General features: G+C 40.9%; 1 protein-coding gene across 9 annotated transcripts in view; it reads left to right on the top strand.

The window, feature by feature from the left end:
* PPIP5K2 (diphosphoinositol pentakisphosphate kinase 2) overlaps positions 1-16,316 on the top strand; it is a 97,034-nt gene that overhangs the window by 19,933 nt on the left and 60,785 nt on the right. For all 9 annotated transcript variants that reach the window (XM_048849513.2, XM_075128599.1, XM_048849518.2 and 6 more), the window contains exons 5-8: positions 1,533-1,618; positions 6,801-6,955; positions 7,943-8,044; positions 12,442-12,603. In XM_048849513.2, coding sequence (XP_048705470.1) covers positions 1,533-1,618; positions 6,801-6,955; positions 7,943-8,044; positions 12,442-12,603 — 505 coding nt within the window. The remainder of the gene's footprint in view (positions 1-1,532; positions 1,619-6,800; positions 6,956-7,942; positions 8,045-12,441; positions 12,604-16,316) is intronic.

Raw genomic sequence — 16,316 nt, forward strand, 5'->3', positions numbered from 1 at the left:
GATCCTGATGAGTTTTTAAAATTAATTAAATGAGTTTAATTTTTTTTACTTTCCACTTTGTTCTGTGTAATTGAGCTGTAGCTCACGAAAGCTTATGCTCAAATAAATTGGTTAGTCTCTAAGGTGCCACATGTTACTCTGAAACCAGTCTCAAAGTATTATTCCATGAGCATTTCACTTTGTCGTTGCACAAGACACTTAGTGACAAACATTGAAAGATATTAGCAAGGGTCAGGGCCAGACCACGCGTTTCCCAGAAGCCGCAGCATGGCCCCCCTCTGGCTCCTATGTACTCCAATGGGAGCTGCAGGGGCGCTGCCTGCAGATGAGGCAGCATGCAGATCTGCCCTACCGTGCATAGGAGCCAGAGAAGGGACATGCCACTGCTTCCAGGAGCCACTTGAGGTAAGAGCCGCTCGGAGCCTGCACCCCCTGAGTCTCTCCCCGAGCCCCAACCCCTTGTCCCAGCCCTGATCCCCCTCCTGCTCTCCAGACCCCTCGATCCCAGCCTGGAGCACCCTCCTGCACCCCAGACCTCTCATCTTCAGCCCCACCCCAGAGCCTGCACCCCCAGCCGGAACCTGCACCTCTTCCCGCATCCGTGCTCCAGCCCTGATCTCCCTGCAGCCCTCCGAACCCCTCGGTCTCAGCCCAGAGCATTCTCCTACACTCCAAACTCCTCATCCCAAGCCCCACCCCATAGCTCGCTCTCCAGCCCCAATTTTGTGAGCATTGATGGCCCATCATATGATTTCTATTTCCCGATGTGGCCCTCGGGCCAAAAAGTTTGCCTGTATTAAACAGATGAGTCTCACTGACATGCACAGAGAAGTTAGCTATGTCCCAAAAAGTCAGCTGTTACAGTTCATATACTATTTGTTATACTTATGTACAACATTATTTGTCGAGTTCATGTGGTTTATTTGCTAAGTTTTTATCTAAAAAACTTATACAAAGCAAAAGCCTGTTCAGATGTTAGTGTTCCGAGTCCCCATTGTCATCCAAAGTATCTTCCCTGTCTGCATCACGAGCTGGAGAAGAGTTCTGGGTAGCTCAAAAGCTTGTCTCTTTCACCAACAGAAATTGGTCCAATTAAAGATATTATCTGACCCACGTTTTCTCTTTCCATCATGAAAAGCAAATATTAACAAATGAATAGTATAGAAACACTGGAGCCTTTTGTATAGTTAAAAAAAAAAAAAAGTAAAATTTCAAACACAACAGTAGTTGCAACAATGCACAAGCATTTCAACAAATTTGGAATTGCACTTGCATTGAATAAGTCTCTCCGTACTCTGCTGGTCCAGTCTTGTGACAAGCTAAAAATGTTGGTATTGCAATTTGCACTGGTTCAGTGACATTGGTGTGAAGTGCAACTGTCTAAATAGACATCCCTTAAAGCACTGTGTACGTGAACAGAGTACCATGATAGTTATTATATAAAGTAAGCTTTGTGTTTCATGAACTATAAAATGTAAAAATGGTTCGAACTTTGTCGCTTTGGTTGGATAACTTTTGTGCTCTTCTTTTAGGAGAGAAGTGTATAGCATCCTCAAAGCTGAAGGCATTTTACTTCCTCGTTATGCAATTCTGAACCGTGATCCAAACAATCCCAAAGGTAACAGATTTTCTTAACTTTCTTATTAAGGTCCTATTTTTACAACTTGGAATATTTTGTTAAACATTTTGAATAGTAACCTTTAACTTACTGAACCCTCTGCTTGCCTGCACCCACTTCTGTGCCCCCTGCCTTTAATTCAGTCAATGACTTCCTGCTCATTGCAAGGGGGAAGGAGATGGGGAGGAGCAGATGCTTACAGCAAAAGTTCCCTACAAAATGCAGTTTGTAACTTTGCTATGGAGATGCTTCTAACTTTTGGACTTGCCATGGTCCATCAGAAGCAGTCCCATCCTGAATAACTTTACCAGTCTGGCTGGTTGGTCTCCCTCTGCCCAGTATAATGAGACCACAGAAGGCACAGGATACTGGGAGACAGTAGGAGGAGCTAATATTTTGAGCTGGCTGAGGGCTGTTGTTCTGAAGCATGCTAGGGATGAATTGGTACCAAGGAGCCTGCACAGACAATGTGTTAACGCGTCAAAAGACTTACAACAAAGATGTTGCTCCTGGGCTAAAAGGGTCAACATCAACAGTTATGGCAAATATGCAAATAACTTCATAATGAAACCAGGCTGTCCAAGCTTCTATTGATCTAACTAAGGTATCTGAACGCTACACAGTCTAATGTATTTATACTCACAACACACCTGTCAGGCAGGAAAGTGCTACTATTTATTTTTTACAGATGGGAATTGAAGTACAGAGACTGTATTTAATTAAATAAATACTGCTGGGAATTTTGTGATTAAGAGACACTTAATTTCCCAGATATAGATAGGATGACAAATGCCACAGTACGAGTAATAGGGCCTAGATTTTCCTTAATGTGATAGCTGACAGATTTCGACACCAAATAGTCACCAAACCAACAAGAGGTGATGCCATTTTAGATTTTGTATTGATGGATAGTTGAGGACCTCATAGAAGAACTCGTGGTTGGAGACAACCTTGGTTTGAGGGATCATGAACTAATTCAGTTTAAACCAAATGGAAGGAGAAACAACAATAGGTCTGCAACTAGGGTCCTTGATTTCAAATGGGAAAACTTTTAAAAATTAAGAGAATTAGGGAAGTGGACTGTACTGTACTGGAGAACTTAAGGATCTGAATGTGGAGGAGGCTTGGAATTACTTTAAGTCAAGGTTGCAAAAGCTATCGGAAGCCTGCATCCCAAGCAAGGACAAAAAATTCATGGGGAGAGGTTGCAGAGCAAACTGGATGAGCAAGCATCTCAAACAGTTGATTAAGAGAAAGCAGAAAGCCTACAAGGAGTTGGAAGATAGGATGAATTAGCAAGGAAAGCTACCTCTTGGAGATCAGAAAGTGTAACTGTCTGGCTGGTGGTTCTTGCTGACATGCTCTGGGTCCAACTGATCACCATATTTGGGGTTGGGAGGGAATTTTCTCCCTGGATTAAATTGGCACAGATTTTGGGTGGGTTTTTTTGTTTGTTTGGTTTTTTTTGGTTTATTTTTGCCTTCCCCTGCAGCATGGGTCACTTGCAGGTTTAAAGTATAGTAAATGGATTTTCTGTAACTTGAAGTCTTTAAATCATGATTTGAGGACTTCCGTAACTCAGCTAGATGTTAGGGGTCTATTATAGGAGAGGGTGGGTGAGGTTCTGTGCCTGTAGTATGCAGGAGGTCAGACTAGATGATTTTGATGGTTCTTTCTGTCCTTAAAGTCTGAGTCCTTGAGAGGCAGTCTTGAAAATTCACCTTTTTTAAAAAAACCAGAAGTTTCTTCCTCACTAGAAGTGCAAATCTCAGTGCATCCTTAACTGCGTATCAGCCTACTGATGATTCCCTAATACTTTAAAAAAAAAATGTATCAAATTTTAGTTTTTATGTAAATCTTGTAAGATGTTATAGCTAAAACTGAGAGAATCCACAAAAAAAGGGTTTAGGGAACTTTGGGATTGAGGGAAATTCCACAGTTGTGTTCCCTGAATATAACTAATTTCCTCTTTTGCGGGGGGAGAGGAAGGGGGGGGGGAGTTGAATGGTCTGTCATAAAAACTGGAAAAACTATGAAGTTTTGAAGGCAAGCTGAGAGCATAGGTCAGAATTTTCCAAAATTATCGGTAATTTTAAAGTAAAACATTAAGTGCCTCAAGCACTTTCAGTTGATTTTCAGTGAAGTATAAATCACTTTTGAAAATAGGGCTTGGGCTCATAAGTTAATGAGGCATTTTTGGAAAATTGTACCCATTGGTACCTCAAAATTTGGAAGCTTAACTTGACTCCTGTTAGAGATCTGAATTTCAAAAAGTTCCGAGTACCCCAGATTAGAAACTGTTAAAATAATACAATGGGACAGTCGAACTTCAGACTTGGTGTAACAAAATATAACACAGCTAGACGGACAGGAGTTAGAGCATTAAGATAACCCGGCAAAAGCTAGTGGAAAGTATAATTTTTTTGTTAATGTTGTGTGTGTATATAGACTCAGTATTTCATGTCACTGCAATAGAAAGTCATAAAAGGATTTGAATGAGGAGAGACTATGGCCTGGTATCTTACCTCAGGAAAGGCATTTCACATATAAGGGCAGCTTGAAAGAAAATGGGATATTTGAAGTGGACTAATGGATATTGAGACTGGTATCACTAAGATGGTTTGGCAGGAAGGCTATTAGAGACCCATTTTTGGAGAAATGGATGTCCCTTGCCTACTAGGTCTTAATCACGTTTATAGTAGAGACATTGAACCTGGATCCTTCTAATATATATGGACAAATATTCTCACACCTAATGTTGCCAGGAGAGGGAAGAAGGAATGAAGATGTAAATATAGCTGTGATAGCCATAAATGAAACAATCTTACTTCAAGAATAATTCATAAAGTCACTTACTTACATCATCCATTTAACTATTGAAGTCTCTTTGTTGCCCCCCTTTTTATTGTGTATTGCATTTGAGTCCAGTACAGGCACTCACTTTCATCAGATTCTAGCTCTTGTATCATAAACTTTTTAAAATACAAACCACAGCCAGGAAATTGCACACGGCCTGCTTAAGCAAATATTGTAGCTGGCTGGACTTTGTGCAATAGGCAACTTGAAAAAAGTGAACTCAATTCAGTTAGAAATTGCAATACAAGGTACTGAAAGTTTGCCAAGTGTTTCTGTATCCATTATGATGCAGTCTTACAGTTTATTCCATTAATAGATACTTAGTTTCAGAGATTTTAAGATTTTTGTATTTTTAATTTCATTGGTGGTAGAATTATAGCATGCTATATAAGTTATCTCAAAAATCTGAATTTCTATCTAAGGGTTAGTTTTTAATTTAATATATGGCAGTGAACATGGTTGGTTTGAGATGATTAAAGACACTTTGGGACAGAGCATTCATAAAAATAGTACAATATTTGAAACGGAACAGAATTATTTCTTGAGGTTATGTACAAGGATATGCATCTTCTTGAGGTAAGAGGGTGAGGGGAGAGATGCTAAGGTGAAGAAAACATTGATATGCCAAGGCTGGCTCTGCCCAGTGTGGAAGGATGTGACAATGATGGCTTCTTTCCCTGTTCTGTAATACCAAGGGGATTGTTATGAGCAGGTGTTTCAGAATAGAGGCTGGCGCTCTCTCTCCCTGAAATTGAGGGACTGAGGCAAGCAGAGTGGATTAAAAAAAGATCAGTGATTTAAAAATCTTTTTTTAATAGCATTTTTTGTTAAAATACAATAGTTTTCTTTTAAAACTTTTCAATTAAATTTGAAACTATCATAACTCACATTAAGAACGAAACTTGCTATAATTTATTAAAAAATCGTTAAAATACAATGGAAAAAATCAGGCAATACATGTTTGCCGCCAAAGTTTTAAAAGACAGACCAGTGAACTTGTGGAATTCGCTGGCTAAGCATGTGGAACCAGTGTTTGTTGAAGCCCTGGACTTGACTTTGGTAGCAGTAGCTTCTTCTGCAGGCTCAGAGAATATTTTCTTTATTCAGTTTATTCAACTAGTTGAGTTCAGCGACTAGTTAATCAAATGTTGAGAATCCGATTGGGAGCTGAAAAAGTAGGAAAGCTTATTTTTCTCTTCCACTATATGAATAAAAACGAGGTTTAGAGGATGAGATCTATTAGTTCTAAAATCTGGAAGGACATGGTTACCAGAAACAGTCAGTTCAGTTCACTAACTATTGGTAATACATCCTTTTTTTAAAAACAGATCAGTTTTAAATGTAAAACATGTTTTGAAAAACTCCTTCTTCTTATGTATCATGCACATTTAAGGTAGTTTTATTTAACAAATAAACAATTTTAAAATGCTAGTTTTATACCTTTTTAATTGAATTCAAGTTTCCATCCACAAATGACAAATCATGAATAGAAAATCAATCTAGTACATAAGAAATGTATCATTCACCATTTTCTGCCTTAATAAATGGATCAATTAAGCACCTGAATAAATGTATGTTCAATTATATAATTGCTTAAATAAATGTGTATAGGTAGCAAAAAGAAGTACTAAATTACACCAACCATTGGGAATCTGCCTTTCTTTAGGAAAATAATGTACAAAGGCAAAATGTGATTAAAATTGGTGATTTAAATCAAAGTTTCATATATGCTCATTTAACTCATAATTAAATTGCTTTGGTTTAAATCACTCCACACAGGAAGCAGGGGTGGTAGAGATGCTGGTGCGTTCTTTCTCTGTGCCTAAATGGTGCTTGTAAGTCACTGTTGCACTGAGAAAGTACTTCCCAGTGACCCGCAGGGAAGAAACACAGATACTCCCCAGCCAAAGTGAGTTCCCTTCCTGCACCAATATGGATGGCAGAGAGCTGCTAAGTTATGGAGAGGAGGGTGATGAGCAGGCAACAGTGCACCAAAGTTCACTGGTTAAGTGTTTTAGGGCTGGGCTGAGCCCAGCACTGATTGAATTGAATAGAATAGAGTAGAGGCCCATCCCCAGTTTGTAGCAGGGAGATTTTCTGGTGCCAAATCTGGGTCTGTTCTTAGTACTTCCTTCCTTGAATAACTGCTCCAAACATGATTTATAAGAACTTAAATTGGTGATTCCATTTCAATAGTTCAATATTTTTCTTGTCTTAAACTGAAGACTAAAGATATTAATTAATTTTTTTGAAAGTGAGCAGTTGTGACTTTTATTGTATACTGTTACCACATGATATCGTCTTTAATTTATGCTCATTTCTCTAGAATGCAATTTGATTGAAGGAGAAGACCAGGTGGAGGTGAATGGGGAAGTTTTCCAAAAGCCATTTGTAGAGAAGCCAGTGAGTGCCGAGGACCACAATGTATACATTTATTATCCAACATCTGCTGGCGGTGGAAGCCAAAGGCTTTTTCGAAAGGTGCGGAAATTGCCACACTTAAATTATTTAAAAATGTTTTTGTACTGAATGACTGTAATCTTGGTTCTATTATAGTGACTTAAAAAAACCTGAAACCCCAAAATATTTTTGGAGAATCTGATGCAAATCTATACAAACCAGAATCAAAAGACCAAATTCTCTAGCAGAGGTATGGCCTTTGTACCACAGAAGTTGTATGAAGAGTCTGTAATCTACCTACAGATGCTCAGCAGACGATTTTCTTAACATAGAGGAGGTCCGCTAGGATATCCACACTGCAACCAGGGTCTGCTTCTCTGCCCACCATCTTGTTGTGCATATGAATGGATTTATATTCAAGAATACAAGTTGCCTAATATAGTGGTGGTTTAAACTAAATTGATGAGAGAACATACACAAACTCCTCTTAATGAGGTTGTTGAATTTTCACCTCAAATACTTGAGCAGGTTGGAACTGAAGCTGTTATAGAGATCTGTTGACCTGAATCTGTTGACTAAAACAAGGTTCTTTCTAGTGACAATGCATTCCTACTAACTTTTGATTAATTAAAAAGTCATTGCAATTAACAGTGAGGATGCATACTGAGGCTGGATGTAATGTAACTTTGTGTATAGCCTAAATGTTGTACTGTGTAATTTCAGAATCTGTGCCCTTAATTTGGTAGTGCTGCAGTATATTAGCACAGAGGTAGCATGGTACCATTTTATGGTAAAGAAGTACTCAGTCATTTGGGAAACTTTTTATTTAATATTTTCAACCTCTATTAAATAGATATGACTTCATAGTCAAGTCTTGAGATAGTTTTATGTATTTGTATTGATAAAGCCTTCCTTTGTGGAATATGTTTAGTTAGTTCTCCATAAAACCAGGAGGGGGAGGGAAATTGTGGAAGAAGAGACAGAAATAAGCTCTGAGAGTGTGCATATTTAAGGAGGTGAAAAGGTCTATCTTAAAGAGAGGCTTTAACAGAAAAATATTTGTTTCAGATTGGCAGCAGGAGCAGTGTTTATTCACCTGAAAGCAATGTGAGAAAGACGGGCTCATACATTTATGAGGAGTTCATGCCTACAGATGGCACTGATGTAAAGGTATGAAAACCGCATATTCTGATTTCTATTTAGAACAGTCAAATATTCCAAGACCTTTGGCAGTTTTTGAGATGAAAATGTGTCTTGTGGGGTGGCAGAGCGCAGGCAGGCTCAGACTTTGGTCCCCCCTTGTGGGGGTTGTGTAGTAATTTTTGTTGTCAGAAGGGAGTCATGGTGCAATGAAATTTAAGAATTATTAGTATTAGGAATTATTAGTTAGTAGTAGTAGTAGTAGACATTAGAGGAGTGTTAGTATATTTTAATAAACTATGACTAATTATAAATGTACACTGCTTTGGAGAAAATACACTAACAGTACATTGTTAATGCATTATCCATAGGGTTTTTTTAGTTCATTTTCTTTATATATTTAGTTTTTATTAATTTAGATTTAAAATGAGTATAAAAGACTAGGCATCCTTGCATTATTATTAATAAAATCCCAGCAGCGTTACAGTAATTATTTCAGCAGGAACTCAGTCAGTCACCTACAGAATTTCCTTCCCTTCATTGTATGGGGAATAGATCCTGGAAAGACACCAAATTCATGTTATTTTGGACCATGGGAGGGATCAAGTTCCAGAGTCTCTGAGCCCTTGCTGTGAATGCCCTACCAACAACCCCCTCTTATAATGAAGGAGAGATCCTGCTTGGACACTTTGGTTGCCCACAACTGTGGCAGTATGGCATGTGGAGAGGCAATCTTTCAGGTAGGCCTAGTCCCAGGCTAGGTAGAACTTTATGGGTCATAACCAACATCTTAAACTCCACCTAGAGACCAGAAGGAAGATGGTGCAGTGCAGATCCTAGAGTATTGATCTTGTATACTCCCAGTGAGATGCCTTACTCGGTAAGCAAGCTGCTGCATTGTACACCATTGTCACTCTTCAAATGTTTTTAAGGTGTAGTTCCATATGGAACACATTGCAGTAGCTAATCTTGAGGTTATGAAAGCCTGCATCAGAGCCACCTAGCCAAACACAGATGGTAAAAGGCGGCCTGGGTTGTAATACAGCCAAACAGAAGTTGGGGGTCTAAAATTAACCCTAAGCTGCAAACTCTCATAACTAATGTCTGTATTCCAACAATTAGAGGGACAGATGTTACCTCCACCATCTCATCCAGTTACTTCCCCAACTCTGCTAGGTTGAGCTTTAGCCAGCACACCGTCATCCATTCTCTAATCTCAGTTAGACACTGGCTGAGCTACTGAATCTCATCAGATGTGATGGAGACATACAGTTGGGTATCATCAGCAAGTTTCAAACACCACGCCTCATGCTTTCTAAAAACCTCATATACACAGTGAACAGCTGACAGAATGGAACCATGCCGGAGCCATACCTGAGAATTCTTTGGGAAGAGGAGAAATTGCCCACAGCAATCTGTTGACATCTTGGAGAGAAAAGAATAAAGCTATTGAAGACAGAGTAGTCCTGACAAGTAACACCTCCCTATGATCAGTGGTATCAAAGGCAGCTGATAGAAGTAGTAGTAGTACCTGTATAGACAAATGATCTTCATCCAGGAGGAGATTATTGACCACTGAAGTCTGTGCCAAAGCCATGCCTGTACCTAGTGTGACAATGGCCTAGGAGGTCAAAGACCTCTAGATACAGCGAGAGGTATCTCACCACAACCTTCTCCTGGGAAAGATGTGATAATAGTCAATAATTAGATTGTTAGTGTTAAGCGATGACTTCTTGAGTAAATGTGATGGAGTAAATTTTTGAATTAATTGAGTTTTGGAATTAATTGAGAAACTTAACAGTAACAAGTTGCCAGCACTAGGTGGCATTCACCCAAGAGTTCTGAAAGAACTCAAATGTGAAATTACGGAACTGTTACCTATGGTTTGTAACCTGTCCTTTAAATCAGCTTCTGTACCCAATAACTGGAAGATAGCTAATGTAATGCCAATATTTAAGAAGGGGTCTAGAGGTGATCCTGGCAGTTAGACCAGTAAGTCTAATGTCAGTACTGGGCAAATTTAGTTGAAACAATAGTAAAGAATAAAATTGTCAGACACATAGAAGAACATAAATTGTTGTGCAAAAGTCAACGTGGTTTCTGTAAAGGGAGATCATGTTTTCCTAATCTATTAGTTCTTTGAGGGGGGCAACAAACATGTGGACAAGGGGGACCCAGTGGACATAGTGTACTTAGATTTCCAGAAAGCCTTTGACAAGGTCCCTCACCAAAGGTTCTTACGTAAATTAAGTTGTCATGGGATAAGAGGGAAGATCCTTTCATGGATTGAGAACTGGTTAAAAGACAGGGAACAAAGGGTAGGAATAAATGGTAAATTTTCAGATTGGAGAGGGGTAACTAGTGGTGTTCCCTAAGGGTCAGTCCTAGGACCTATCCTATTCAACTTATTCCTAAATGATCTGGAGAAAGGGGTAAACAGCGAGGTGGCAAAGTTTGCAGATGATACTAAACTGCTCAAGATAGTCAAGACCAAAGCAGACTGTGAAGAGCTTCAAAAAGATCTCACAAAACTAAGTGATTGGTCAACAAAAATGGCAAATGAAATTTAATGTGGATAAATGTAAAGTAATGCACACTGGAAAAAATAACTCCAACTATACATACAATATGATGGGGGGCTAATTTAGCTACAACTAATCAGGAGAAAGATCTTGGAGTCATTGTGGATAGTTCTCTGAAGACGTCCGTGCAGTGTGCAGCGACAGTCAAAAAAACAAACGGGATGTTAGGAATCATTAAAAAAGGGATAGAGAATAAGACGGAGAATATCTTATTGCCCTTATATAAATCCATGGTTCATCCACATCTTGAATACTGTGTACAGATGTGGTCCCCTCATCTCAAAAAGGATATAATAACATTAGAAAAGGTTCAGAAAAGGGCAACTAAAATGATTAGGGGTTTGGAACAGGTCCCAAGTGAGGAGAAATTAGAGGCTAGAACTTTTCAGCTTGGAAAAGAAGAGACTAAGGGTGGATATGATTGAGGCATATAAAATCATGAGTGGTGTGGAGAAAGTGAATAAGGAAAAGTTATTTACTTGTTCCCATAATATAAGAACTAGGGGCCACCAAATTGAATTAATGGGTAGCAGGTTTAAAACAAATAAAAGGAAATTCTTCTTCACTCAGCACACAGTCAACCTGTGAAACCCCTTGCCTGAGGAGGTTGTGAAGGCTAGGACTATAACAGGGTTTAAAAGAGAACTGTATAAATTCATGGAGGTTAAGTCCATTAATGGCTATTAGCCAGGATGAGCAAGGAATGGTGTCCCTAGCTTCTGTTTGTCAGAGGGTGGAGATGGATGGCAGGAGAGAGATCACTTGATCATTACCTGTTAGGTTCACTCCCTCTGGGGCACTTGGCATTGGCCACTGTCGCCAGACAGGATACTGGGCTGGATGGACCTTTGGTCTGACCCAGTATGGCCATTCTTATATTCTAAATGCCACACTACAGCTTCCTTCAAAGTAATAGGCAGCCTGCCAGCTCTCAGGGGCATTAACAGTCTCTAAAAATAAAGGACCCAGTACTTTCCTATTGGCTTTACCACTCAGGAAGGACATATATGCAAAATACAGGTTTTGGTATGAAGTTCTCTCAGTACCTCAGCAAGTATTAGTGGCTGAAATTCTAGCAGAGAAGACAAGGCCCTTTTTCTCGCAAGACCAAACTCTGCCACCACAGAAGCACCCCTAATTTGATCAGTTTTGTCTGCAAAATATCAAGCAATTTCCTCACAACAGGAGGTACTTGGACTAGCTCCCAAGCTGAGATAGTTTGGTAAAACCAGACATTTTACCACTCCAAAAAAATAAATAAAATAAAATAAAATCTGCTGTCTGAGACTTTGCAGGTCCTATGGTGGAGGAAGAGAACTTATTCTTTGTTTCCTGTACTCCCACAGCATATGTGTTTGATCAATTGTAACAAATGTTTTGGGTTTTTTAAGGCTTAACACAAGACCTCCACCACTGGTGCTCTAGCCATCTTCCTTCCTGCTTTGTTTGTCACTGATAATCCATCAGGCTGGATGTCCTGTGAGCACAAAACAAAGAGGGAGCCTAGAAGCCACCCCATCATTGGTTAGGAGCATTATCTAATTTGCAGTGAGTGTCTCTGACAGGATGCTGTTAAGAGCTTAAAACTGGGTTCTATGGAAACCAGCACCCTGGTCACTTAACCACAGTTGCCTATGTGTTCTAAAAGTGTAGTTAAGGTGTAAGGGAACACTTACACCTGCTGGTGTGCTGTAGATTGAAGGTTGGCCTGTAGTTGGCCACACAGTAACTTGCTGTGTACACAAGCCCTAGTAATGTTTTTGGACGTGTGTATGCAGCTACGTGATTTGAACTTGACATAAACTCGGTGTAACTAAGTTAATAAATTCTAATTTTTAAATAAAGGTGTACACAGTAGGTCCAGACTATGCACATGCTGAAGCGAGGAAGTCCCCAGCTTTGGATGGCAAGGTAGAACGAGACAGTGAAGGAAAAGAAGTGAGATATCCAGTCATCCTGAATGCAAGAGAGAAGTTGATTGCTTGGAAAGTATGCCTTGCATTTAAGGTAAACAGACCACTTACTAGCTGATCAAATGTGTAGTACTAATTGTTTACTGTGTGAAAATTCTGTTTGTCAGTGCTCATAAACAGAGGTATTATTGTTAGAGATCTCCTGGGATGGAAAAAGAAATTGCACTCACGTTTTTTTTCCCCCCTAATCTGGTGGACTTCCCCTGTTTTTAAATAATTAGTTTTTTAATATTCTTACTGCATACTGTCAGAGGAAAACCTATTCTACTGCAACATCTTCATAAGTTGCTCTGTCTATGCTGGAAAGAAGGCAGAGTACCACAAGAACTGAGACACCAACATCATCAGTCTATAAAAACAGGGGTGACAGGAGTGACACTAACAACTATCATGGCATTTCCCTTCTTAGCATTATGGGAAAAGTTTTTGCCCAAATTGTCCCAAATAGACTTCAGACCCTTGCAGACAAAATCTATCCTGAATCATGGTGCGGCTTCACAGCTGAAAGATCTACTATTGACATGATCTTCTTGCTGAGACAATTACAAACAAAAAAAAAAAGAACAAAAAAAGCCACTTTACATAGCCTTTGTCGATCTCACGAAGGCTTTTGACCTTGTCAGTAGAGGCGGACTATTTACGCTTCTAGAAAAGATTGGATTACCCCCCCCCGCAAGCTCTCAAGCATGATTTGATCCTTCCATGAAAACATGTATGGCATAGTTCAATACAACAGCTCAGTCTGGGAGGCTTTCCAGATACGTAGTGGAGTTAAGCAAGGTTGTGTACTTGCCCCAGCTCTGTTTGGGATCTTCTTCTCCTTGCTACTGAAACAAGCTTTTGATTTCTCAATTGAGGGAATCTTCTTGCACTCAAGATCTGATGGGAAGCTGTTCAATCTTGCAAGACTCAGATTTCAAACCAAGACTTGGGAGGCCCTTATCCAACACCTCCTCGCTGATGACGCAGCAGTGACAGACCACACAGAAACTCATCTCCAAAACCTTATGGATGTTTTTTCCAAAGCCTGCCAAGACTTTGGGTTTACCATAAGCCTAAAAAGGGTTAATATAATGCTCCAAGGAGTTGAGGAAGCACCCTCCTTCAAGATCAACAACTATGAACTTGAAGTGGTGAACAAGTTCACATAGCTGGGGTCCACTATCACAGTCAACCTTTCACTTGGAATGGAACTCAACATCCACATGGGAAAAGCCACCACAGTGTCTACACCGGGGCTCAAACTCAAATGACCAGGAGGACCACATGAGGACTAGTACATTGGCCCGAGGGCCGCACCACTGACCACCCACCCACACCCCATTCCACCAGCCCTGCCCCTACTCCACCCCTTCCGTGAGGCCCTGCCTCTTCCCACCCCTTCCAGCCCCTTCCCGGAAATCCCCACCCCAACTCCGCCCCCTCCCTGCCCCCAGGGAGGCTCAGGCAGGGGGTCGGGGTGGGGCAGGGGGTCAGGGTGCAAGGTGCCAATGGGAACTTTGGGTGAGGTACCTGGAGGAGCAGCCAAGGCAACACACAAACCCCTGTGCCCTCCTCCTCCCCCCAGGTTCCCAGCCGCTTCCTGGAGCGGCACAAGTGCAGGACAGGAGGCAGGGAGGGAGCCTGCCTTGCCCCCGGTGCGCACCGGGCCGGAGCCACTCTAGGTAAATGGCCGGGGGGCTGTGGGGAGCTGGCAGGCCACAGAAAATAACCCCAGCCCGCAAGCCGCTTGTTTGAGACCCCTGGTCTAGACTAAGAAAGAGGGTATGGCAGAACAACAAACTGACAGAACACACAAAGATCTGTGTGTATTGTGAATGTGTTATCAGCACACTTTTTTTTATGGGAGCGAGATGTTGATCTTGTACTTTCATCAGGAAAAGAGGCTCAACAGCTTTCATACGCGTTGCCTTCATCAAACCTTTGGTATCTCCTGGAAGGACAGAGTCACCAACACTGAGGTGCTTAAGTGGGCCAGCATGCAAACTCTCCTCAACCAGAAAAACAACAAAGAGTCTGGTGGCACCTTAAAGACTAACTGATTTATTTGGGCATAAGCTTTTGTGGGTAAAAAACCCACTTCTTCAGAGGCATGGAGTGAAAATTACAGATGCAGGCATTATTATACTGACACTTGAAGAGAAAGGAGTTACCTCACAAGTGGAGAAGCAGTGTTGACAGGGCCAATTCGATGAGGGTGGATGTAGTCCACTCCCAATAATTGAGGAGGAGGTGTCAATTCCAGGAGAGGCAAAGCTGCTTTTGTAGTGAGCCAGCCACTCCCAGTCCCTATTCAAGCCCTAATTAATGGTGTTAAATTTGCAAATGAATTTTAGTTCTGCAGTTTCTCTTTGAAGTCTGTTTCTGAAGTCTTTGTTGTTCAAGTATGGCTACTTTTAAATCTGTTATAGAATGTCCAGGAAGATTGAAGCTTTCTCCTACTGGCTTTTGTATGTTACCATTCCTGGTGTCCGATTTGTGTCCATTTATTCTTTTACATAGACTGTTTGGTTTGGCCAATGTACATGTCAGAGGGGCATTGCTGGCACATGATGGCATATATCACATTAGTAGATGTGCAGGTATGTCCCTGATGGTGTGGCTGTTGTGGTTGGGTCCTCTGATGGTGTCGCTAGAGTAGATATGGGGACAGAGCAGGCAACGAGGTTTGTTACAGGGATTGGTTCCTGGGTTAGTGTTTCTGTGGTGTGGTGTGTAGTTGCTGGTGAGTATTAGCTTCAGGTTGGGGGCTGTCTGTAAACGAGGACTAGCCTGCTTCTCAAGGTCTGTGAGAGTGAGGGATCGTTTTCCAAGTTAGGTTGTAGATCGTTGATGATGTGATGGAGAGGTTTTAGCTGGGGTCTGTATGTGATGGCCAGTGGTGTTCTGTTGTTTTCCTTGTTGGGCCTGTTCTGTACTAGGTGACTTCTGGGTACCCATCTCTCTCCTCAACCAGAGATGCCTCTGCTGGCTTGGGCATGTGTGCTGAATGAATGATAGCGCATCCCAAATGACATTGTCTACGGCAAATTGACATCTGGAAAAAGACCCAAAGGGCACCCAAAATATTGTGTTAAGGATGTGTGTAAGTGAGACCTCAAAGAAATGGACATGGGCGTGGACAACTGGGAAGATCACACTCAAGAATGCAGCCTTTGGAAACAAGAACTAAACAAAGGTCTCCTGAGTTAAGAGGGGAAGCAGTCCAGCTTAGCAGAGGAGAAAAGAGCTTGCAGAAGGCAGAGCCCAAAGGGTCAAAACATCACTTTTAAATGTGACAGATGCAGCAGAGATTCTCTCTCGAATGGGTCTCTTCAGCCACAACTGCGGCTGCCATTAAAACCAACTGGGTACATTTTTTACCTCTTGGGGTGGATTCCCATGGTCTTTCGAGACTGAAAGATGCCTACTATTGCCATTGTGGACAAATAGAGACAGCTGAATTCAGAAAACTCATACATGAAATATACCACTGTAGATTAATGTGACATGCATATTTTTCTCTCCTGTTTTGCATGTGTGCATGCTAACTTACATTCACTCAGTTTAATTTGTAAAGGATGATTTTTTTTGTATTAAACAAATCCATTTGCATTCAGTTTGCATAATCTTAAATATATGCTTTGTTAGTAACAATGGGCCTTTGTGATGCAGTTGCAGTAAATCACACAGGGGTGGCTCCTAACTGGTGCCAGCACTGGTCCCAGTGCTAGAATATATTAACCTGTAAAGTCTTCAGTGATGTCA

This window comes from Caretta caretta, chromosome 5 (assembly GCF_965140235.1).
Source record: "Caretta caretta isolate rCarCar2 chromosome 5, rCarCar1.hap1, whole genome shotgun sequence".
Lineage (NCBI taxonomy): Eukaryota > Metazoa > Chordata > Testudines > Cheloniidae > Caretta > Caretta caretta.